The sequence below is a fragment of the Eubalaena glacialis genome, chromosome 14 (assembly GCF_028564815.1).
Source record: "Eubalaena glacialis isolate mEubGla1 chromosome 14, mEubGla1.1.hap2.+ XY, whole genome shotgun sequence".
NCBI classification, from domain to species: Eukaryota; Metazoa; Chordata; class Mammalia; order Artiodactyla; family Balaenidae; genus Eubalaena; species Eubalaena glacialis.
This window is the reverse complement of record NC_083729.1, coordinates 61,906,189-61,932,668: the sequence shown is the minus strand read 5'-3', so window position 1 is coordinate 61,932,668 and position 26,480 is coordinate 61,906,189. Positions and strand designations below refer to the sequence as shown.

The 26,480-nt window shown below is 46.7% G+C and overlaps 1 protein-coding gene across 15 annotated transcripts in view; it reads right to left on the bottom strand.

The window, feature by feature from the left end:
* The window catches only part of DYSF (dysferlin), a 235,980-nt gene that overhangs the window by 155,623 nt on the left and 53,877 nt on the right, over positions 1-26,480 (bottom strand). For all 15 annotated transcript variants that reach the window (XM_061210962.1, XM_061210975.1, XM_061210972.1 and 12 more), the window contains exons 5-13: positions 18,551-18,665; positions 17,181-17,273; positions 16,617-16,828; positions 14,295-14,423; positions 13,842-13,904; positions 13,112-13,162; positions 10,789-10,819; positions 10,041-10,156; positions 2,701-2,827 (exon numbers count right to left, since the gene is read on the bottom strand). In XM_061210962.1, coding sequence (XP_061066945.1) covers positions 2,701-2,827; positions 10,041-10,156; positions 10,789-10,819; positions 13,112-13,162; positions 13,842-13,904; positions 14,295-14,423; positions 16,617-16,828; positions 17,181-17,273; positions 18,551-18,665 — 937 coding nt within the window. The remainder of the gene's footprint in view (positions 1-2,700; positions 2,828-10,040; positions 10,157-10,788; positions 10,820-13,111; positions 13,163-13,841; positions 13,905-14,294; positions 14,424-16,616; positions 16,829-17,180; positions 17,274-18,550; positions 18,666-26,480) is intronic.

Genomic DNA, 26,480 nt, shown 5'->3' with positions numbered 1-26,480 from the left:
AGGTATCACCTCACACCAGTCAGAATGGCCATGATCAAAAAAATCTACAAACAATAAATACTGGAGAGGGTGTGGAGAAAAGGGAACCCTCTTGCACTGTTGGTGGGAATGTTAATTGATACAGCCACTATGGAGAACAGTATGGAGGCTCCTTAAAAACCTAAAAATAGAACTACCATGCTATAGTGTGAATAGCAATCCCACTACTGGGCATATACCCTGAGAAAACCATAATTCAAAAAGAGTCATGTACCACAATGTTCATTGCAGCTCTATTTACAATAGCCAGGACACGGAAGCAACATTGTCATCCATCAACAGATGAATGGATAAAGAAGATGTGGCACATACATACAATGGAATATTACTCACCCATAAAAAGAAACGAAATTGAGTTATTTTTAGTGAGGTGGATGGACCTAGAGACTGTCATACAGAGTGAAGTCAGAAAGAGAAAAACAAATGCCGTATGCTAACACACATATATATGGAATCTAAAAAAAAAACATGGTTCTGATGAACCTAGGGGCAGGACAGGACTGAAGACATAGAGAATGGACTTGAGGACTTGGGGAGGGGGAAGGGTAGGCTGGGAGGAAGTGAGAGAGTAGCACTGACATATATACACTACCAAATGTAAAATCGATAGCTAGTGGGAAGCAGTCGCATAGCACAGGGAGATCAGCTTGGTGCTTTGTGTCCACCTAGAGGAGTGGGATACGGAGGGTGGGAGGGAGATGCAAGAGGGAGGAGATATGGGGATATATGTATATGTATAGCTGATTCACTTTGTGATACAGCAGAAACTAACACGCCATTGTAAAGCAATTATACTCCAATAAAGATGTTAAAAAAAAAAGAAAGAAAAAGAGTAGCCCCCGCTCATCACAACTAGAGAAAGCCTGCTTGCAGCAACGAAGACCCAATGCAGCCAAAAATAAATTAATTTAAAAAACAAAAAGACTGGAAGTTGTTATAATAATATCCCATTACTGGTGCCTGTTTGACATTTTCCTTTATATACATTAGCACAGTGATTTTCCTGAGGGTAACCAATAAGTCAATTCTGTTTAAAAAAAAAAAAAAGAATATTTAATCTATGCTGCTTCAAACCAATATTTTACTGAATTAGCCCTATTTTTTACACATGTATTTACAGATGATAGATGTGTGTATGTATGTATGTGTATATATGTTATGTATAAATGTACATATGTATATGAATGAGAAAATGAGAGGAGGGGACAGTTAACAATTGTATACTAGCCAATGTCTACATGACTACAACAGATAACAATTAGCAAATATTTATGTTCTATTTACCCATCTATTTTTCTTTTATTTATATTTAAACAGCATTTCAGAGAATTCAACATAATCCCCTTCACCTTGAGCAAAGCAAACATTTCCATTTCCCCAGCCCCCTTTGGAAGCTCACCAGCCTCACTTCTGCATAGTTTCAACCGACAAAAGCAGAATGTTCTAAGCCTGTAATTTAATGCCCATTACTTATTTAAAGGCTTTCCCCATGATTTTGGTTCAATTAAACTTGTGCAGAAGGAACCCATTTATTGGTGTCATTAGTCAAAGCAGAAACCCTCAAGCAATTAGCTTCATGGAAAACTCGTAAACAGGGACCCAAGTAGTCCCCGACTACTTGTTCTCATGAACTCTGCTATGGACAGCGCCTGGCTTAATTCTGCTAATGCGTGCTCCAAAATAGTGGCTTATAGCCCGCAGCAAGAGAACTACCAGGGAGCATTTTAAAACTACCAGTGTGTAAGCCCCACCCCAAACCAAGTCAGCCTGAAACACTGGAGGAAGGGCCCAGGCACCTGCACTTCCTTAAAGCTCCCAGGATGATTTAACTGCAGCCTGGGTTGACACCCACAGCTTTAGAATATTCAGCATAATTCCCCCACATTTACTGAGCACACAGGGTAGGGCTAGTACAGGGTTAGTCACTGTGAGAAATCAGGCAGTGGCCACAATGGCCTTCCTGGGATGAAGAGGACATGGCCACAGCTAGGGTGACCCACTGTCCCAGTTTACCAGGGAATGAGGACTTTCTGGGATGTGGGACTTTTGGTGCTAAAACCAGGACAGTCCCAGGCAAACTAGACACCCATGTGTCTCCACTCAGTGGAAACACTGAGCCCTTCTAACATTTCAGCAATTGCTTCCCCAGCCCAGGGTCTGCCAATTTTCAGGCTGGGGCTTCCTAGAGGAGAGAAAGAAAATCAGTGGAATCCAGCCATGAGCGCAGAACAGAGAGTTGAAATGGTGCTGACTCCCCAGTGAGAGCCAAGAAAATGGGTGCATGGAGTGACCAAAGAGCCAGATAAGGCCTAGCGGATGCTGAAACAGAGCCCAGGGGCAGCTAGTACTCTCAAGATTTCTTGCATCTCTGTGACTCCACCAGCATCAGTATTACTTCTCATTAATTCTGACTGTTTTTCTGTTAAGAACAGTAAAAAGCCTTCGGAAACCTAGAGAGGGTGTGAGGCTTCCCCAGACGGCAGAGCAGAGGGAGAAATGGGCTGACACGGATCTAGTAGACCCTCGGGGTGAGGAAACCAGGCCAAGAGGAGGCAGAGAGAGAGCAGGGGACCAACCCCTCCATCTCCTTCCCCCAGGGAGCTGAGGCAGCCCAGCCCAGTGTCCCCCCTCACAGTCACCCAACGAGGGCACCAGACTCACTCTGCGGTAAATCCTCGGCCCTGAAGACCTTCAGGCAGAAGTGAGCTCCGCGGAGGGCCACGCCGGTCGGCCTGAGCAGGTTGCCTTCAATGTCCTCCTTGTCTTCAGAGGGGTCTTTTCTCTCCAGCTACAACACAACCAAATATGATTCCTTAATGTGCCTTCGAGCACAGTGTTTTCCCTTCCTTTTCTGAGAGCTCAACCAACACACTTAAATGGTGCATCTTGGGACTTCCCTGGTGGCGCAGTGGATAAGACCCTGCTGCGCTCCTAATGCAGGGGGCCTGGGTTCGATCCCTGGTCAGAGAACTAGATCCCACATGCATGCTGCAACTAAGAGTTCATATGCCGCAACTAAGGAGCTGGAGAGCCGCAACTAAGGAGACCAACTGCCGCAACTAGGGAACCCACATGCCACAACTAAGGAGCCCGCCTGCCGCAACTAAGACCTGGTTGCAACTAAATAAATAAATTAATTAATTAAAAAAAAAAAAAAAGCATTCCTCAATCCAAAATTGCACCATTCAGGTCATGTTTATAAATAAATAAATAAATAAATGGTGCATCTTGAAGAAAGGCAGATCTCGCCCTGCCACTTCCTAGCCTGTGATCTCTGACGGGTTCCTTACCCTGAGACTCTGCTTCCTCATCTGGACAGTGGAGACAATGACACTGACCTCCCGGGCTGTGGGAAGATCAACTTCAATAACGTGTAAATGCACATGGCACACCGGCAGGCACTCAAGAACCGCAGTCTCCTTCCCATTCCACCCATTAAAAAATAGCACAGAGGTGACAGAGGTCTAGGCCAGCCACTGTCTTCAATAATGTCTGTTCAATCACCCAACAAGTATCTATTGAGTGATTACTAAGTGTCAGCATCACGCTGAGGGGCGAGGGCTGCCACAGTGAACAAGGGGGACAGAGGTCCTGCCCCCGTGGTACTCACCTTTCACAGGGAAAGCAGACCTTTAAGCAAATGAGTGTAATAGCATGTGCTGAGTATTATGATTAGAACAGTAATAATAAAAATAATATTTATTGATTGTATACACGCTCTCATTTAATCCTGACAGCAACCCCCATGAGCAGTGGGTCTCAAATGTGGCTATACATTAGAAACTGGAGAATCAGTGACTTCTAGACCACTGCTGTACCTTCCAACTAAAATACAGATTCTGGTTCAACAGGTCTGGGGTGGAGCCCAAGACTCTGCATTTCAACAAATGCCCAGATGATGCCAATTCTGTGGGGTGCAAGGCCCTAGGATACCCCACTTTACAGATAAGCTAGATGAGGGTTAACATAGGCTGGATGCAGAACCAGTGGGTTTAGAAAGAACAGAGCAAGGGGGCTTGTAACTATATTGAGGGGAGGGCAGGAATAGTGTTGGTGATGTGCCAGCATGGAGACCTGGATGATGGGATCCAGGCAGGGGCAGCAACTCATGCAGAGCGAGGGCTAACTTGGCAGTTTGAGGAACAAAAGATCCACGTGCTGCACTTGGGCAGGTGGGTGGCAGGATAGGGGAGAGGTGGCATCAGGCCATGTCCAGCAGCCCACTCCTTGGAAAGCTGCCTGGACCATCCTCACTCAGTCCACAGGTAGAAACCTGCTTCAGAATCTTTGCAGCAAAATTCTCCATCCCAGAATGCCTCATGTCACACAAGTGCTTGTGAAGGAATTAATTCTACACTGATTTTCCTCAGCTCACACCTGAAGAAAATGATCATCTTCTCTGCTTTCAGTCATCCTTAACACTGCTCATTCCCTTAGACAACAAGCACTGATTTAGCACCTACTGTGCACAAGACCTGTACTAGGCAAGAGGGGAGATAAAACAGTTCATATCTATTATACTGTCGCTGACCTCAAGAAACTGAGTCTCGGTGACAAAGATGGACACATTAACTAACAAAACATGGGGTGGTGACCGAAAGGAAAGACCAATCAGTTTCCCTGGAGGACAAGGCAGGCTTCATGGAGGAAGTAGCATCTGAATTGGGTCTTGAAGAACAAACTGGTTTGTGGTAGGCGGAGAAGGCATCCCAACAGGTGAAAAGGCATGGAGAAGGATGGAAGTGCATTCTGGAAAGGGTCACATTGTCTGGTGTGGCCACAGTATGGAGTCCGTGGAAGTACGTCCCGGCAAGTGGCACTGCAAAATCAGCCTGAGGCCAAATGTTCGTGGGCCTTGAATGTCATGCTAAGGATTCTGGACTTCATCCTGAAAGTAACTGGGAGGCAGGGTGGGTCTCCAGCAGTTTTTTAAGAGGAGACTCACATGATCGTACCTGAGTTTAAAGAAGATGGTTTTGGTGGTAATGTGGGGTTAATTGGAGTTACAGCAGCTGAACCTACATCTTCATTCACATAGAGGCCCAGGTAAGATACGATGGGAGCCTGAACTTGAACTCTGGTCTTGGGATGAGAGAGAGGAGAGACGTGCACTGGCTTGTCATGCCAACAAGACTGGCCAACTGTGTGCGTGTGGACTGACAGATGTGGGACTGAAGGATGAGGAAAGACGCTCTGGCCTGGGGAACTAAGTGGATGATATGATGAGTGCCGTTTCCCAAGATGTCACCTAACACAGGATGGGAATCAGGTATGAGGAGTGGGCAGCGAATGATACTGGGTTTCTATATGTTAAGTTAAAGGGGCCTAAGGGACATGTTCACGTGCTTTGGTACAGGCAACTGAAACTGAGCGTCTGGAGCTCTGAAGATCCAGGCTGGAGATGAGCGATTTAGGAGCCTCAGGTAGACAGAGACAGGCTTCTCCATAGAGAGAGATGCACTGCAAAATCAGACTGAGGCCAGATGTTCATGGGCCTTGAATGTCATGTCAAAGGCACAGCAAAGATGCAGGCAGCAGAATTTTATCAAGCCACTGAATTTGAAGGATCCTTTCCAAAACAAAAAAGGAAAAGAATGAGGGGAGTCATGGATGCCGAGGGAGAAGAGAGTTTCAAATAAGACGTGGGCTCCAGAATCAAACGCTGGGGAGCAACAGAGCGGATTAATGAGAGAAGAGCTCCTGGGACTTCGCGATGGATGACCCTTAGGCCAGTGGTTCAGGGAAGGAGGCGGTGGGAAGCGCGCTGAAGGGGTGAAGGAGTGAGCATCTGGCAAAGGACTGGAGAAGAGGGACACAGGGTACTCTCAAGAACTTGGTGACCTTGGTGATGGCTGAAAGGAAGATGAAAGCAGCTTGGAGGGGTGGGGTGGGGAGAAATGGTGAAGGCAAGGGTGTTTTGAGATGGGGAAATCTGGAGCCTGGCACAGACCAGAGGGCAGAAGCCAGAGAAGAGACAGGAAGAACAAGACGGGGGTGGTATGGAGGGCATGAGCACATGCAAAGGATATGGGGAGTGGGGAAGGGAGGGAAGATGAAGGAAGATGGGAGGTGCGCCGACGACCCAGGGAGCTTCAAGCACTCACATCACTCCCACTGTGCAGCTCTGTCTCTCTAAGGGGGACCGAGGCTGGAGCTTAAGACCAGGAGGTTGTTTTGTTTTGTTTTTTTTAAGCTTTTTTGGCTGTGCCACGTGGCTTGCAGGAATTTAGTTTCCCTGACCAGGGATCAAACCCGTGCCCTCGGCAGTGAAAGCGCAGAGTCGCAACCACTGGACCGCCAGGCAATTCCTGACCAGAAATTTTGGAAACAGCCACTGTGGAGGATGGGATAAGGAGTAAACCTCACCCAAGTAAAAGAAGATGTTGACAGCAACCCCAGGTGACTTTTGCCACCAAAGCTGACCAAGGAGTGGTGTGGACAGCGTGTCGTGGGGAGGGTGTGGGACACGAGGTGTGGCAGCAGACCCCAGAAGCTAGTGAGCACAGAGTGAGCGTGAGGATCGGGGATGGGGGCCAGGCTGCAGGAGGGAGTTGATGGGCTGGGAAACTGAGAGGGGTCAGGGCTGTAACCTCAGTGAGGAAGAACTGCCATTCACTGAGGGTGAGGGAGGGAAAGAGGCAGGAAGAAACTGGTGGAGAGAGCAATTTCCAAGCTCAGGGTCTGAAAGGAAGTAAGATCAGACGTTGATGGCTCATCAGCAAGGACACGTCAGACCTCAGAACAATGACAAAGATGGGAATCTGCCGGCCAAGGACCCTCCTGCACCAGCTCTGCCTGTGCCAGGGGTAGGTAACAGCCCAGAAGACCAGGGGAAATAACCAGTGAGGCAGGCTTCAGAGAAGAAGGCAATCTACAAGCAATAAATGCCAGAGAGGGTGTGGAGAAAAGGGAACCCTCCTATACTGCTGGTGGGAATGTAAATTGGTGCAGGCACTATGGAGAACAGTATGGAGGTTTCTTAAAAAACTAAAAATAGAGCTACCATATGATCCAGCAATCCCACTCCTGGGCATATATCTAGAGAAAACCATAATTCGAAAGGATATGTGTACCCCAGTGTTCATTGCAGCACTATTTACAATAGCCAGGACATGGAAGCAACGTAAATGTCCATCAACAGAGGAATGGATAAAGAAGATGTGGTACATATATACAATGGAATATTACTCAGCCATAAAAAAGAACGAAATAATGCCATCTGCAGCAACATGGATGGACTTAGAGATTGTTATATTGAGTGAAGTAAGTCAGACAGAGAAAGACAAATATCATATGATATCGCTTACATGTGAAATCTTAAAAAATGGTACAAATGAACCTATTTACAAAACAGAAATAGAGTCAGAGATGTAAAAAACAAACTTAGGTTACCAAGGGTGGGGTGGATAAATTGGGAGATTGGGACTGACATAAACACACTGCTATATATAACATAGATAACTAATAAGAACCCACTGTATAGCACAGGGAACTCTACTCAATACTCTGTAATGACCTATGCGGGAATAGAATCTAAAAAAGAGTAGATATATGTATATTTATAACTGATTCACTTTGCTGTACAGCAGAAACTAACACAACATTGTAAATCAACTATACTCCAATAAAATTAATTTTAAAAAAAAGAAGAATGTAATGCTGAAGTTGAGAAGCTACTGTGGGAAACCAAAAGATGGCCACACCTCCCATCCTGAAAGCCACAAAGAGCTGAAGCAGAAAACAGGGGCTTCCCTCTGACTTGGTCTCAAGAAAAGTGGTTTCATCTGGGAAAAACAAGGGTCTGATCAATGAGAAGAGGAGGAAAGAGTGTTTTAGGAAAAGGTAATAGATTCAGAGAGTCCACGTAGAAGGAAAAGGAGCAGGAAGGCACAATGTCTGTCTGGGCTACAGAGGGACACGGGATGAGAGATCAGGGGAGGTGCCCTTGGGTGGGGCTGGTCCACCTGAGCTCCATTGGCTCCTGCACGGCACCTGGGGTTCTCCTTCCCCTAACCCTTTCCACAGTGGCTTCTTGAGCTCTCGTCAGCAGCCAGCTCCTTGTCCTTAACAGCCTCATGGAACTTGCCCTCCGCCTCCATGATCACATGCGGCTTTCCCTGGGGATTCCACCTCCCCAGCCCTCCTGGAGACCCGCCTTCCCCCCTCCTGCCTCTCCCACTCCTCCTGGCTCACCCTGCCTTGATGATCTCAGTATCTGCCTCAACTTTTGCATATTTGATTTCCAATTCTCCCATGAGATAATCAACATCCACGTGGACAAGTCATTCACCAACACAGTCCCTTGTCCTTGTCCTCCACCAACAGCATCTTTTTTTTTACAAACCCTTGTGTCGAGGGCTGACTTTCAATAGATCGCAGCAAGGGAGCTGCTCTGCTACGTACGAAACCCCGACCCGGCAGCAGGTCGTCTACGAATGGTTTAGCACCAGTTTCCCCACGAACATGCGGTGCGTGACGGGCGAGGGGGCGGCCGCCTTTCCGGCCGCACCCCGTGTCCCAGGACGGAGGGCTTTCTGCACCGGACCCCGGTCCCGACGCGCGGCGGGGCGCGCCGCGCCAAGCCCCGGGGGATGCGGGCGGCGGCCCGCCGGCGGGGACCGCGGGGGATCGGCTATCCGAGGCCAACCGAGGCACCCACGGCGCTGCCGTATCCTTCCGCCTGGGCGGGATTCTGACTTAGAGGCGTTCAGTCATAATCCCACAGATGGTAGCTTCGCACCAACAGCATCTTAATCTCCCTCCCCTGCAGCTACTAGAGGGATGGCCATATCTCAAACCTCCAGCCACTCAGAACCAATCCTCTAGGAAGACCTTGACCTTGAGACCCTTCTCTAAAGACAGCCTTCAACCTACCCACCTCCTCCAACCCCCCTCACACCGAGTGAGGCACCCAACACAGAGCTTGGCACACAGCAGGCACTCAATAAATGTGTGTTCCCTAGCCCTTCCCTATTATTTGTCCTCCTCATCAGCTCTGTGCCCAGTCCTCTTGCATCCTCCCTGCCAGGCTCATCAGCTACCTCAGTCCTGTGCCTCCACCACACCTGCCTTGTCCACACCTGACAGCACCTCCATCCTACCCCTTGTCTGCTTCCAGGTCACTGAGTATTATGAGGTCACTCTCCCATAAAGCCTCCAGCCCAGTGTCTGCCCTTGTGTCTGCTCAGAAATCCTTCTGTCTTGTGGTGTGTGTGCACACACACACACACACACACAAATGGAATATTACTCAACCATCAAAAAAGAATGAAATAATGCCATTTGCAGCAACATGGATGGACCCAGAGATTATCATACTAAGTGAAGTCAGACCGAAAAAGATGAATGTCATATGATACCGCTTATATGTGGAATATAAAAAAAAATGATACAAATGAACTTATTTACAAAACAGAAATAGACTCACAGACACAGAAAACAAACTTACAGTCACCAATATAAATGAATAAATAATTAAATAAATAAAAATTTTTTTAAATAAAAAAAGAAATCCTTCTGTCTGTATCTAATTAACCCCTTGTTCCTCAACAACTGTTCCAAACCTTCTCTCCTCTCCCCAGACATACAGACATGCTGATACTTCCCCAACTCTGAAAGCCTTTTTCATTCTTACCACCTCCAACTTATAACTTTACTTACTGACCGTAAAGATGATAATGATATATTCTTAGGTGATAAAATTCAGACTACAATACATTACAGAGTGAGTGATCTCACTTTTGCACCAAAAAAAAAAAGAAAAATATACACGTATACCCTTCTGGGAGAATATGCAAGAAGGTATTAATGACGGTTCTCTCTGATGGGTAGAATTATGAGTGATTCACTTTTTATTTATGCTTTTCCACATGTTGTACATTTCTCATAATTGCCATGTATTCTTTTAAATCAGAAAAACTAAAGTTGTTTTTTTGTTTCTTCATTTGGTGCCTCCAAGGCCAGGCGGAGGTGCTGTGAGGGGGACAAGGAAATGTACTCACGGGGGCTTCGTCTCCAGGTCCCAGCACACAAAGGCTCACTTTCAGGTAGCCTCTGGCCCCAGCAGAGAAATCATCCAGGTCCGAAAGCAGCAGCCACTTCCTGAGATAAGCATGTCCTAAGAGAGACAACACCCTTGGTGATCCCAGAATTGGAAGGACCCAAGTCTACAACCACCTCCGGGAGCCCTGGGTGGACTCCATCGGATGAGATGAGGGACTCATCTACCCAGACATGGGGGAAGGACTCCAATTGTAGAATAAAATGTACCTTGAGTGTTCATTTGGGTCCAAGTCAGAAATGTTAACAGAAACCCCTATCAGAGGCTGCCAAAGCCAGACCCCCAGCCATTTTCCTCCCCTTCAGGAAGTGACCAGACCACAGCAGAGACCAGGGTGTAGAGAAACCCTAGACTTGGCATCCAAATGACCCGTCCCGTCTGGAGGCACCCCAGTCCCCAGCAACCCTTGCTTGGGCCTTCCAGATTTAGCCCCCCAGCTGGGCCAGCTGAGACCCACGTGAGGGTTCGATCTTCCTGGGGGCCTGTTTTACCCAGAAGATGAAAGCCTGTCCTCTCTTCATTCCTGCAGCACAGGAATGATCAAAGATCATTCTCCTCCAAGATCAAACCCCACCTCTAAATTCTAAAATCCCGTAGAAGGAAAGATGAGTGTCCCAAATGGGTGCCCCCATGCAGCCTCCAGAACCCAAATGCAAGGACCTGCCCAAGGGGAGGAGAGGGTGACTCACGGGGCTCTCGGTAGATGCTGCCCACGTCCATCTAAAATCAAACAGAAGGAGGCACATGTCACACTCTTGTCCCCAGAGTGTTAAATAAAGTATGATGCATGATACCAACCCATTAAAAATCATGTTCTGAAGAACATTTGGAGACATGGGGAAATGTTCATCTTCTGATATCACATGGAAAGAAAGTGGAATACATTTTGATCGAAGTTTGGTAAAGTATATCTATGCATAGAAAAGACAGAGCAAAGGAAACACACCGAACGCTAACTGTACTACCTCTGGGTGGTAGATTTGGGTGATTTTTATTTTATTTTTATTCTTTCCTATATTCTATAATTTTCTATTAAAAAAATCACAGATTAGTCAGATGTTGATGGTAGGAGAGGTTATGCATGTGTGGGGGGAGGAGGTATGTGGGAACTTTGTACTTTCCACTCAGTCTTGCTATGAACCTAAAATTGCTCTCAAAAACTACAAAGTTTTTTTAAATCATGGATTACTTTTATAATTAGAAAAAAGAATACTTTTTTAACCTAACCCTTGGGTTCTTATAACAAGATTAGGGACTCAAAACATAAGATCTTGTAACATAAGTGTTACAGAATGACTCCAGCACAAGCCCATTCTTTTAAAAACAACTGCTTCTCCAGAAAAACAGACTCCGTTTTCTATCTTGTGACTACCTCTTGGAGAAGGGGCCATATTTTATTTGGATAGCAAGAGGAGGGTCAAATAAACCTGTGCCTTTTCTTTCCATCTGATAAATGCTTATTTCAAAATGAGAAAATCAATAAGAATGACATTAAAACACCATTCGTGATGGTCTCCATTACTAGTTGCCTTTACACTATGTAATCTGTTAAAACCATCCTATGCCGTTGGTTCAAGGTCCTCTGCAGTGGACTGTTCACTTCTGCACGTCTGGGACAAATGAGGGGGCAGGCTCCCCCGCTCTCTCCACTGCCCCCCACCCCACTCCACCCCATCCCCATGGACTCCACATCGGGACCCCACTCCCAACCCAGGTGAGCCCAGGGCACAGAGTGCTGGCGTCACGCTGGCCCGAGATGGTCAGAATTAGGAGGAGGGCTGCCTAAACTCAGGTCCCACGCTGTCTTTCCAAGATGTAAGGACAAATGCGAATTTAAAAAAGAAGCTGAATCCTCCCTGTTGGAAACAAGGGGAGAGATTTCCCTCTCCTCTCTTTTTTTTTTTTTTTTTTTTAACATCTTTATTGGAGTATAATTGCTTTACAATGGTGTGTTAGTTTCTGCTTTATAACAAAGTGAATCAGTTATACATATACATATGTTCCCATATCTCTTCCCTCTTGCATCTCCCTCCCTCCCACCCTCCCTATCCCACCCCTCTAGGTGGTCACAAAGCACAGAGCTGATCTCCCTGTGCTATGCGGTTGCTTCCCAATAGCTATCTATTTTACGTTTGGTAGTGTATATATGTCCATGCCACTCTCTCACTTTGTCACATCTTACCCTTCCCCTTCCCCATATCCTCAAGTCCATTCTCTAGTAGGTCTGTGTCTTTATTCCCGTCTTGCCACTAGGTTCTTCATGACATTTTTTTTTTTCCCTGAGATTCCATATATATGTGTTAGCATACTGTGTTTGTTTTTCTCTCCTTTCTTTTTGTCAGAACATTTTCATTAGAAAACTTAACGTAAGTACTTTCTCTATCTCTTTGAAATGTACCTTTTTAGAAACCAAATAAGCCTTTCGTCAGCTTTATGATCCAGGAGTGCTTTTCTCCAGGCTCTCCCATCTCTGGGAAAGGGAAGGGCCTACCTTAACCGAATTGTAAATCTACCCCCCATCATAAAAATGTGAGCTTGCTTTCTGTCTTTTCTTGTGGATAAAGTCAATTAGCAAACACAGATGGTCACCCCAATTACCAGGTAAATTTAGGATGAATTATGTGTGACTGAGGGTACTATCCGCTAACTCGGGCACTAGTTATTGTTTAGTTATTGTTTATCTTGAGAACATATATGGAAAGGGTTGTGTCTGCTTGGCTCTATACTAGATTACTTTCTGTCTTTGAAATCTCTTAGCGGATGGCCCGTGATAGCATCATATTCTGGTTTAATGCTTAGTCAATAACAAAAGTGCTTTCTTTCTCTACTACCTTTGTGGAGAGGATTTCTGGATTAGGAGAAGATCTTGTTTTGTTTTTTTCATTACATTTTCCCCAACACAGACCAAGACAGACAGGATCTCTGGAGCACCAACCCTGCCCATCATCTACAGAGCTTCCATTAACATGGATAAACAAGAACTGACTGCTTTCAAAGAAAATAAACCATTACCCGGAACTCCCCAAGGAAAGCATCTGTCCGGAGGGAACAGGAGTCCACCACCTGGAAGGAAAGACAAATTCAAACTCTCATTCACTAGCAAAGGTTGACCCAGACAGGGACCAGCCCAACTGCTCTTCCCTCCCAAAAAATAACAGCCCACACTCCAGTAGCACTTGCTCTATCCCAGAGATTGTTCCAAGCAATGTTTAACCCTCACAGGAACCCCATGAGTAGGTACTATTATTATCCCCATTCTACAGATGACGAAATAGAGGCACAGAGAGACCATTTGTACAGAATCACACAACCCTTACACAGTATAGGCAGGACTAGAATCCAGACAGTTTGGCTCCAGAGCCCACACTTTTAACCGCTAAACTATACTGCCTTTCAAAGGAAAGGGGGGAAAAAAAGAGCTGAGGTCCAGAGAAAGAAAATCTTGCCAGAAGCAGGCATACAGACAAACAAAATAAGATGAAAATCAAAGTTCCACTGCAAGAATTAGTTCAGGACCCTGGCCTAAGGTACCTGACCCCGAACAGCGAGGACTCCGCACTCGGCTGCCGCTTGCATCTAAGCTCAGAAGGCAACCCTGTGACCAGGGGGGCGAGGCTGTGAGCTGCTCCCCATCATCCAGGCTCGGGTGGGGGGTGGGTGCCTCACCCACACACACTCACACTCACACACACTCACACATGCCCGCTGAGCCCACAGAGGGCCTTCGGGGGCTGCCACGTACCGTGATAAAGATGGGTTCGTCGAACAGCTCCGCGGGAGAGTCAAACACGTTGAAGAAAAGAGTCTGTTGATTCAGGGTGAAAGGGGGACAGAAGAAGGCCCGCTGAGCCCGGCGGGAGGGGACTGCCACCGCCCAGCCTCCAGGTCTGGTCCACACAACAAGCGAGCAGTGGCCTCAGCCCAGCACCGAGCTCTGGGGACTCGACCTCACGGAGGTTGTCACCTCAGGGACAGGGTGGGTGTCCAGCCCCACGGGGTGATGGGGATGTGGAGCTGGGGGAGCCCAAGGCAGGAGTAAGAGCAGGAACCCTCCCTCCAGTTCCTCAGATAACCTACTCAGGAACTGACACAGCTCTCCACCCAATGCTAGTGCCATGTGCAAAAACTGAATGAACTGCCAGGCATCTGCCGTGTGCTCCCACCAAGGTCCTAGCTCTAACCCAGGGTCTCCCACCTCGTTGAAGAGGGGGCTATTTCCCTTGTGGATCCGCGTCCGCTTGGTCTGCCCAGCTGCAGTGACCTTGACCACAGGCTTGATGTTCACTCCGGGCAGCTGGCGTCCCTCGATTACCTGGACCCTGATCTGAAAGCCAGGAGGGGGCATGAGCAAGAAAAGGGAGAAGTCATCAGGCACCCAGCCCCCGCCCGAGAGAGTCAGGAATCTCAGGGACCACCCTCACAGCTGGCCTCTTGGGACAGGTATTAAAAAGGAATTAGGGGATTCCCTGGTGGCGCAGTGGTTAAGAATCCACCTGCCAATGCAGGGGACACGGGTTCGAGCCCTGGTCCGGGAAGATCCCACATGTCACGGAGCAGCTAAGCTCACGCGTCACAACTACTGAGCCTGCGCTCTAGAGCCCGCGAGCCACAACTACTGAAGCCCGCGCACCTAGAGCCCGTGCTCCGCAACAAGAGAAGCCACTGCAACGAGAAGCCTGCGCACCGCAGTAAAGAGTAGCCCCCACTCGCCACAACTAGAGAAAGCCCGCATGCAGCAACGAAGAGCCAACGCAGCCAGAAATAAATAAATAAAAATAAATTAATTAAAAAAGAAAAGAAAAAAAGGTCAAATAACCAAAACAAAAGCAATATTCCTCAAAAAAAAAAAATAAAGGAATTAGGAAGAACACTGTAAGAACAATATCTTCCCACCAAGGTCCCTTGCATCTATAAAATCCCACGGTTCCACATAAGAGCTGCCAGGCTGCCCCAAGTAAGCTGCCAGCGGTAAATCCCAGGGCTGGGCTGAGGATCCCACCCCCGTTCAGTTCATGCACAGCCCCACCTCAGACCCCTTGAGGCTGATGTTTCTGTGTGGCTTGAATATTCCTCACTGACAATCCCCTCAGAGATCAAAGTTACATAGTGATGTAACCCCACTTTATTCTTATGTAGTATAAGGTGCAAGACAGAATGTCTGACATTCTGAGAAATAAGAGTTTTCTTCATTGAACTTTCAGTAAATGAAGGTTTCAAGAACATCTGTGCTTCCAAATTTAGGCAAAATATTTAAAAATAATACATTTTAAAGTATTAAAACTTTCATGAAAAAATATAATGTTTACTGGTTCTAATTTCTAATCAGCAGTTATTTCTTTATTAATCAATTCTTTTTTAAAAATAAGATACTATAGAATATATTATCAATGGCAATGGGAAGGGGGTGAGTGATTTTTATTCTCTTCACTGTACAGTATTTTCCAAATTTTCTACCCAAAAAAATGTATTAATTTTCTAAGGAGAAAAAAAATGACACGTCTTGTGAATAATAATAAAATTAAGTTAGAATTTTGTCTCTCAGGCAAACATAGTGGTTATAACTAGAACTTTTGCTGAAATTACCACCATTTAGAACTGAAGCACATTTTTACAATTTGTTTCATTTAATAAATAAATATTTAAGTTTCCTGTTTTTAACTTTAATAGTAGTCCTGAAGAGTTAAATATCACTAAATGCAAGTACATCAAAATGGAAAATTCTGTAGAAAAGAAAAAGAACAAGCAAAGGACCCAAATTAAAAGGCAAATTAGGGACTTCCCTGGGGGTCCAGTGGTTAAGACTCTGCACTTCCACTGCAAGGAGCCCGGGTTCGACCCCTGGTTGGGGAATTAAGATCCCACATGCCACATGGTGCAGTCAAAAAATAAATAAATAAAAATTAAAATTTAAAAAAAAGGCAAATTAAATGGGATAGATTTTTGGATAAAAAAATGTCAAAGGGTTAATATTCATAGTTTTATTCTGTGAAAAACTTGAACAAACTCAAATTGCACATGACCTTCAGAAAAATCATGGCTATAAATAGGGGAAATGGATAGAGGGAGAAAAAAAGATAGGCAGAGCTTCTCAGACTTGGGGATCCTGTTCAAGTGCAGATTCTGATTCAGTGGGTCTGGGATAGGCCCCAGATCCCGCCTTTCTAACATGCTTCCAGGTGACACCTGTGCTGCTCGCCCACGGACCACACTTTGAACAGCACGGCACCGGCTGGATAGGGCAACTCTGGCTGGGGAAACAGATAACAGTGTAGTGATGCTGACTCTGCAGTGACCCTTTTTCTTCCTTTTTTTTTTTTTTAAGAGCAAAACCATGGGCTGCGCAGAGGCTTTTTCTAGAGGCCCCAAGCCATGGCCTCCCTATCTAGCATTTGCCCAGGACCCAGGGGAACCAGCCTCCCACCTAGGAGAGCCCTTAGGACCTTCCCCACGGCTGGACAGACAAGTTTTGCGCTGTCATCAGTGGCTGCTGCTGGCTGAAGGAGGAGACTGCAGTCACCTGGAAGTCCTGCGATTTGTCTGACAGCAGCTTTTTGGGTGCGGGCGTGCTTCTCTTCCTTCTTCCCCCGAGGTGGTAGGGGGGAGGATGGGAAGGTGGCTTCTTTGGGGTGATGGGGGCCCCTGGGCCCGGAGCCCCGCTCTGGTCCAGGAATGGCTCGGCCTCGTCTCCCGTGAGCCCCTGGTCCTCAGTATCCTCCTCTCCTCCTGTGTCTGGAGGAGAGGGTGTTCATGAGGCTGGGTTCCTCCGGCCCCTGGGAGGATCCTCCATCAGGCACCCCGATGGTGGACCCAACAGCTCGGCACCCACCTCCCCTTCCCCTCTCTTTCCCCACCACTCAGCCAGGATGGATGAGGGAGAAGAAGAGGAGCTTCCAACAGCTGACACTTGAGGGTGGTCAGTCTAGTGAGTCGACAGGAGGAGACAGAATGGCCCCAGCCCTCCCCACCTCGTCCTGCCGGATGAGCCCTTCTGGCCACGTCGTCCCACTCTGGGGAGCTGACGATGGCAGCAAGCGAGCCGGTTACAGGTGGTAGGATCGGGACAGCCCGGCCCGCGTCTCACCCGTGGGGGCCAGCCACTTCTTTCCAGAGTATCTTGTGTCCACGGTGCTGTCACTGAGCAGGGACCAAGTCTCAGCCCGGCTCTGTCCCCCACCTGGCACACGGGCAGGGCACAGCCCCAGAAGGGGAGGAGGGAGCTGGTGAGGGAAGCCAAGCTAGGGCCCCCCCGCCACCAACCCTGCTCTCCCCGCCTGCCCCGGCCTGGCACAAAGCCCCGAAACAGGTTCCGTATCTGTCCAGACTGTCCCTCTCACCACCTTCTGGGAAGGACTGGGAACTGGTCACCGCTAGGAGCCTTCCCCGAGTGGCTGGAACCCAACTCTGTCAGATTCACCTCAAAAGTGGCCCCAGAACGTTCTGGGCCCTCAGCCTCCCCACCCTCGGTCACCAGGAACACCCCCTTGCTTCCCCCCTCAACCCCAGTCCAGAAGGATCTCCCCACCTCCGAGCTCAGACAGTGCCACGTCCAACAAGAGGGGCCCTGCCCTGCCTGCCTCACCAGGAGCCCTACACGGGCCGCAGGACAGGCTCGGGGCACACCTGAGACGGGCTGCCAGTTGTCATGCTGGGTTTGCCTCTAGCTCCCTTCACCATGAGAGAAACGCTAGAATCTTTCCCACTGGCAAGACCCCACCTGGCCCATCTATGTGGCTTCCTGTTCACCCCAGCAGGCTGGACTGTCACGCCCAGGCCCAGCACTGGGCAAGCCAGCCATCCTGGGCTGGGTCCTCACTTCACAAAGCCAGGAGAGGTAAGTAAAGAGAACTGAGGCAACCTTGAGACTTAGACAATTCAGTCTGCTCACTTCACAAATAATGAACTGTAGGACCAGAGAGGGAGTGACTGGCCCAAAGTCACACAGCTACTTGGTGTCAAAGGCAAGACTGGAACTCAGGTCCCCTGACTTCAGCCCAGGGCTCTTTCAGGGAAAATCCAGCTCTTTGGTCACATGTCATTGCTAAAGGCCTACGGAGTGCCAGGGCAGGGAGGCATCCAGCTCTGGGGAGTGGGTGGGGCCTCAGGCATCACCTAGGATGGACCCCATCTCAGCACAGGCCTACCTCTAAAACTCCCGCCCCTCTGGAGCTGCAGAGGGCAGGGTACCCAGCCCTGGCACAGTTCCCTTCCTGAACAGCTGGTGCTAGGAAGGCATCCTCATACTAATCCTAGCGGCACCTAGGGGAGCCCGCCTCCTGCCCCTTTGTTTTGCAAGACAGAAGTCAGCTCTCAAGACTCCCCACCCACCCACGGCCTCCCTTCTCCAGGCCTGGGCAGCCCCCAATATGAGGAAGGCACCCCCTTCTCAGACTCGGGTGCCACTGCTAGGCTTCTCCCCCCGGGGCCCTGCCAGGGTGAGGGTGGGTTTCTCACCAGCCACCATATCCATGTCAGGCAGAGTCAGGGAGGGTTCCAGAGGCGTCGAAGGTGGGAACGTGGGCATGGTTCCAGGGAGAGGCGTGTAGGACACCTGCAGGACCAGTGAGGCCTGGAAGAGATGGGGGAGAGAGGGCAGTAGGTTAGTGTGTTGGCCTCCGACCACCACCCTCCAGCATCCTTCCTGTTCCTTTCATCCCTCCACCAAAAATGGAGTCTGGTTTGCAGGAAGTTGTGGCCCCATCAGCATAGTCAGGTGGTTAAGAGCATTGAATCTGGAGTCAATTCCACCACTCAGAAGCTGTGTGACTTTGGCAAGATCTGTAAACTCTCTGTGCCTCAGTTTCCTCGTCTGTAAAATGGGGGTAGCGATAGCAATAGCACTTTCTGCATAGGGTCAAATGAGGATTAAATTAGTTAATAGAATGCCTAGTAAGCTTCTATAAATGAATCAGCGATTGAACCTCACCTGCAGGATTTTTCAACTCTCAGCATAGGCCCATCTTCCAGAAAAAGTCCCCTTGGCCACTCTGCTCAGCCAAGGGTCCTCCCTTGTCTATCTACCGACAGCTCGGCCTTGCTCTGCTCAGGCCCCAGCTAGCACTGAGAGGGTCTCAGGGTGCTGCTCACCTTTCTGAGCCCTCTTCCCTCCCAGAAGCACCCCTGTCCCCCATCTCACCCCCAGATGCTCCGGCTTTGACCACTGAGAGGAGAGTGACCCATCACGCCACTCACATGGACAGGGGAAGGCTGCCTTGTGCTCCCACCCCACCCGAGCCTACCAGGAGACCAGCACCCTTCAAAGGGGCACCCGGACCTGAAGAAAAGGTACAGCCATGGCGCTCTCTAGTCTTGCTGCTCCCAGGCCATGGAGGCCTGGCTGAGCCTTCCCTGATACAACAGGTCCAGCAGATGTCCTGGGGCAGCCTTTTAATCGATCAAAGTAATAAAAACTCCAAAGTAAGAAAGTTTGAAAATTACAAAAACCTTAAAGAAAAATGTAAAAGAAAACAAATTGCCATAATTCCACCACTATTCACATTCTGATATAACTCTCTCCAATCTTTTTAAATGAATAACGTACAGCTCTGCTGTACAGCTAATGCTTGTCTTTTACTTAATATTAGACAGTAAGCATTTCTCCAAATTTTGATAAACGCTTTATAAACATAACTGTTAATGATGTATCTTCTGAGCGACTCAGCATAATTCACTAGACATCTATCTCTCCTGAGTAATATTAGGGATGTCCGGAAACTCCTGGAGTGAATCCTGGTCCTGAGATGGAAGGAGCTCAAGGTCCTGAATGTACCCAGCTCTGCAGCTTGAACCCTTCAGGTTGGAGCCTGGGCTTGGGCAGCCGGGCTAAGGGAGGGCAGGGTCGGGGGGGTAGAATGGGCGGGTGCTCAGAACATCGAGGAAGGAGGCTGGAGCCAGCTCCCCAGCCCAGAAGACCTAGGAGGAGGCCCGGGAAGTCAATGGGACCCTTTAAGTCCCAGATCCAAGGCATTGTCCTAACAGCCATGCAGGTTCCTGAAGCACCGCCAGGTGTCGCCACTTGAGCAGCCAGCGCGCCCCGCACCCTAAGCTCTAGTAACGCGGACCACAGCCTCTCAGGCGGCCCCAGATAACCAGACCCGCTCCCAGCCACGCCCATCTCCCTGAGACTCCAGGTCTGAGGTGGGCCTGGGAAGCTGTAGTTTCCTTCACTTCATCAAAAGGCAATCTGGGCTCTTCGGAGCAATAACTAATTCCAGTGTTAGGCCAGGGAAGGTAGAAGATGACCCTGGAACACCTTTTTGTGCCAGAAAACAAGGAAGTACTCAGAAAATGATAAAAAAAAAATGTCGAAAGGACACAGAAGCCTGCTTTCAAGGGTTCCCACAGGCCAAATCTGGTACAACTTAAACTTGAAAATAAATAATGACGGTAACAGACTAAACCATTGAATAAAATAGGAATACGTGAATCCATATAGAAATAAATGAATAAATACAACAGGAGGACGCTTTTCCTTACAGTGGAATGCCAGATGATTAACACAGAAAAAATTAATAAGTGATTTAAGATATCACCATTTAGCAACCATCAAAACGATATCCAACCAAGAAATAACAATGGGTGTCAAACCTGCTGGGTAAAAATTGGATATGGAACAAAGTATTTACAGAGTCACAAAATACCTCCCCCCCGCCTGATTCTCACTCATTAGAAAAGGGAATGGATTCGTGATTGGTGGAGAAACCTAGCAAATGCCAGTTAATCAAACGATCCAGGTTAATCGCACAGGAATGAAACAAATCAAAGTCGTGCCATCCTAGGACACAGTGGGGGCAGCACAGCATCACTGTGCTCTATTCCTGCTAAAGATTAATGACCTAAATCTAATCACGAGGAACCATCACGCTAACCCAAACGGGGGACATTCTACGGGACAACTGGCCTGTACTCCACAAAGTGTCAAGGTCACAAGGTTATAAAAGTCAGACTGAAGAATTCTCCCAGAGGAAAGGAGACTAAAGAGACAAAACGACTAACACAACACATGATCCTTAATTGGATCCTTTTGTTATAAAGGGCACTGTTGATAATACCGATGAAACTTGAATGAGGGTCTCTGGGTTCGATAGTAGTGCTGTGTCAACTACCAGCAAACTACAGCTGTGTTAGTTTCCTCATTTTGAAGGTTTCATTGTGGTTATTATGTAGAAGAAAGTCCTTAATCAGAGAAAATACACACTAAATTCAGGGTGAAGAGCCAGGAGATAGAATCAAATGCTTTAGGACAAAATATTCTTTCAACTACTCTTGCAGCTTTTTGCTGAATCTTAAATTATTTTAAAATAGAAGGTTTTAAAAATCTGAGAAATCTGCTTCTGCTATAACCACAGGAATCTCACTCAGCAGAGACAAATAAAGCCCCCTAACCCTTGGTGGCTAAGGTCCTCTGACCCTGGGACCAGATTCCCTTGAAGAACACCACCTATTGTTTCTTGGGGCTCACCTTGTCCAGCCCCCGTCCTTCACCACCTGGGGGCTTCCGGTATGTCATCTCTGTGCTCTGTGCAGAAGTGGAGCCCTGGGAGTGTAACTGCTCCATGCCGTGGCTTGGGTGCCATTAGCGTGGAGGTTGAGGAAGGAACAGCAGCCCCTGAATCCCAAGACCACCCAGGTAACCCCTCCCCCCACCCCACCCCACCCCTGGAGTTTCCTGAGCATCAGGTCCCTCCACACTGAGGGCCCCCCCACCAACCTCCTGAAGGTTTGGCAACATGCCAGTGGCTCCAGGAATGTGAACAGACTTCCAAGACAGAGCCAGCTCCACCTTTTACATGGCCATCAAGAAACAACAGGAGAGAGGAACCAAGATGGCGGAGTAGAAGGATGTGCTCTCACTCCCTCTTGCGAGAACACCAGAATCACAACTAGCTGCTGGACAATCATCGACAGGAGGACACCGGAACTCACCAAAAAATATACCCCACATCCAAAGACAAAGGAGAAGCCACAATGAGATGGTAGGAGGGGCGCAATCACAGTAAAATCAAATCCCATAACTGCTGGGTGGGTGACTCACAGACTGGTGAACACTTATACCACAGAAGTCCACCCACTGGAGTGAAGGTTCTGAGCCCCACGTCAGGCTTCCCAACCTGGGGGTCCGGCAATGAGAGGGGGAATTCCTAGAGAATCAGACTTTGAAGCCTAGTGGGAATTGATTGCAGGACTTCAACAGGACTGGGGGAAACAGAGACTCCACTCTTGGAGGGCACACACAAAGTAGCTTGCGCATCAGGACCCAGGGGAAGGAGCAGTGACCCCAGGGGAGACTTAACCAGACCTACCTGCTAGTGTTGGAGGGTCTCCTGCAGAGGCGGGGGGTGGGGGTGCTGTGGCTTACCGTGGGGACAAGGATACTGACAGCAGAAGTTCTGGGAAGTACTCCTTGGCGTGAGCCCTCCCAGAGTCTGTCATTACCCCACCAAAGAGCCCAGGTAGGCTCCAGTGTTGGGTTGCCTCAGGCAAAACAACCAACAGGGAGGGAACCCAGCCCCACCCATCAACAGTCAAGTGGATTAAAGTTTTACTGAGCTCTGCCCACCAGAGCAACAGTCAGCTCTACCCACCACCAGTCCCTCCCATCAAGCCCCTTAGATAGCCTCATCCATCAGAGGGCAGACAGCAGAAGCAAGAATAACTACAATCCTGCAGCCTGTGGAACAAAAACAACATTCACAGAAAGATAGACAAGATGAAAAGGCAGAGGGCTATGTACCAGATGAAGGAACAAGATAAAACCCCAGAAAAACAACTAAATGAAATGGAGATAGGCAACCTTCCAGAAAAAGAATTCAAAATAATGATAGTGAAGATGATCCAGGACCTCGGAAAAAGAATGGAGGCAAAGATCGAGAAGATGCAAAAAATGTTTAACAGAGACCTAGAAGAATTAAAGAACAAACAAACAGAGATGAACAATACAATAACTGAAATGAAAACTACACTAGAAGGAATCAATAGCAGAATAACTGATGCAGAAGAACGGATAAGTGACCTGGAAGACAGAATGGTGGAATTCACAGCTGCGGAACAGAATAAAGAAAAAAGAATGATAAGAAATGAAGACAGCCTAAGAGACCTCTGGGACAACATTAAACGCAACAACATTCGCATTATAGGGGTCCCAGAAGGAGAAGAGAGAGAGAAAGGACCAGAGAAAATATTTGAAGAGATAATAGTCGAAAATTTCCCTAACATGGGAAAGGAAATAGCCACCCAAGTCCAGGAAGCGCAGCAAGTCCCATACAGGATAAACCCAAGGAGAAACACGCCGAGACACATAGTAATCAAATTGGCAAAAATTAAAGACAAAGAAAAATTATTGAAAGCAACGAGGGAAAAACGAAAAATAACATACAAGGGAACTCCCATAAGGTTAACAGCTGATTTCTCAGCAGAAACTCTACAAGCCAGAAGGGAGGGGCATGATATACTTAAAGTGATGAAAGGGAAAAACCTACAACCAAGATTACTCTACCCGGCAAGGATCTCATTCAGATTCAATGAAGAAATCAAAAGCTTTACAGACAAGCAAAAGCTAAGAGAATTCAGCACCACCAAACCAGCTCTACAACAAATGCTAAAGGAACTTCTCTAAGTGGGAAACACAAGAGAAGAAAAGGACCTACAAAAACAAACCCAAAACAATTAAGAAAATGGTCATAGGAAAATACATATCGATAATTACCTTAAATGTGAATGGATTCAATGCTCCAACCAAAAGACACAGGCTTGCTGAATGGATACAAAAACAAGACCCATATATATGCTGTCTACAAGAGACCCACTTCAGACCTAGGGACATATAGAGACTGAAAGTGAGGGGGTGGAAAAAGATATTCCATGCAAATGGAAATCAAAAGAAAGCTGGAGTAGCAATACTCATACCAGATAAAATAGACTTGAAAATACAGAATGTTACAAGAAACAAGGAAGGACACTACATAATGATCAACGGATCAATCCAAGAAGAAGATATAGCAATTATAAATATATATGCACCCAACATAGGAGCACCTCAATACATAAGGCAACTGTTAACAGCAATAAAAGAGGAAATCGACAGTAACACAATAATAGTGGGGGATTTTAACACCTCACTTACGCCAATGGACAGATCATCCAAAACGAAAATAAATACGGAAACAGAGGCTTTAAATGACACAACAGACCAGAGAGATTTAAATGATATTTATAGGACATTCCATCCAAAAACAGCAGATAACACTTTCTTCTCACGTGCGCATGGAACATTCTCCAGGATAGATCATATCTTGGGTCACAAATCAAGCCTCAGTAAATTTAAGAAAATTGAAATCATATCAAGCATCTTTTCTAACCACAATGCTATGAGATTAGAAATGAATTACAGGGAAAAAAACGTAAAAAACACAAACACATGGAGGCTAAACAATACGTTACTAAATAACCAAGAGATCACTGAAGAAATCAAAGAGGAAATCAAAAAATACCTAGAGACAAATGACAATGAAAACACGATGATCCAAAACCTATGGGATGCAGCAAAAGCAGTTCTTAGAGGGACGTTTATAGCTATTCAAGCCTATCTCAAGAAACAAGAAAAATCTCAAATAAACAATCTAACGTTACACCTAAAGGAACTAGAGAAAGAAGAACAAACAAAACCCAAAGTTAGAAGAAGGAAAGAAATCATAAAGATCAGCACAGAAATAAATGAAATAGAAACAAAGAAAACAATAGCAAAGATCAATAAAATTAAAAGCTGGTTCTTTGAGAAGATAAACAAAATTGATAAACCATTAGCCAGACTCATCAAGAAAAAAGGGGAGAGGACTCAAATCAATAAAATTAGAAATGAAAATGGAGAAGTTACAACAGACACCCCAGAAATACAAAGCATCCTAAGAGACTACTACAAGCAACTCTATGCCAATAAAATGGACAACCTGGAAGAAATGGACAAATTCTTAGAAAGGTATAAACTTCCAAGACTGAACCAGGAAGAAACAGAAAATATGAACAGACCAATCACAAGTAATGAAATTGAAACTGTGATTAAAAATCTTCCAACAAACAAAAGTCCAGGACCAGATGGCTTCACAGGTGAATTCTATTAAACATTTAGAGAAGAGCTAACACCCATCCTTCTCAAACTCTTCCAAAAAATTGCAGAGGAAGGAACACTCCCAAACTCATTCTATGAGGCCACCATCACCCTGATACCAAAACCAGACAAAGACACTACAAAAAAAGAAAATTACAGACCAATATCACTGATGAATATAGATGCAAAAATCCTCAACAAAATACTAGCAAACAGAATCCAACAACACATTAAAAGGATCATACACCACGATCAAGTGGGATTTATCCCAGGGATGCAAGGATTCTTCAATATACGCAAATCAATCAATGTGATACACCATATTAACAAATTGAAGAAGAAAAACCATATGATCATCTCAATAGATGCAGAAAAAGCTTTTGACAAAATTCAACACCCATTTATGATAAAAACTCTCCAGAAAGTGGGCATAGAGGCAACCTACCTCAACATAATAAAGGCCATATACGACAAACCCACAGCAAACATCATTCTCAATGGTGAAAAACTGAAAGCATTTCCTCTAAGATCAGGAATGAGGCAAGGATGTCCACTCTCACCACTATTATTCAACATAGTTTTGGAAGTCCTAGCCACAGCAATCAGAGAAGAAAAAGAAATAAAAGGAATACAAATTGGAAAAGAAGAAGTAAAACTGTCACTGTTTGCAGATGACATGATACTATACATAGAGATTCCTAAAAATGCCACCAGAAAACTACTAGAGCTAATCAATGAATTTGGTAGAGTTGCAGAATACAGAATTAATGCACAGAAATCTCTTGCATTCCTATACACTAATGATGAAACATCTGAAAGAGAAATTATGGAAACACTCCCATTTACCATTGCAACAAAAAGAATAAAATACCTAGGAATAAACCTACCTAGGGAAACAAAAGACCTGTATGCAGAAAACTATAAGACACTGATGAAAGAAATTAAAGATGATACCAACAGATGGAGAGATATACCATGTTCTTGGATTGGAAGAATCAATATTGTGAAAATGACTATACTACCCAAAGCAATCTACAGATTCAGTGCAATCCCTGTCAAATTACCAATGGTATTTTTTACGGAACTAGAACAAATCATCTTAAAATTTGTATGGAGGGGGCTTCCCTGGTGGCGCAGTGGTTGAGAGTCTGCCTGCCAATGCAGGGGACACGGGTTCGAGCCCTGGTCTAGGAAGATCCCACATGCCGCGGAGCAACAGGGCCCGTGAGCCACAACTGCTGAGCCTGCGCGTCTGGAGCCTGTGCTCCGCAACAAGAGAGG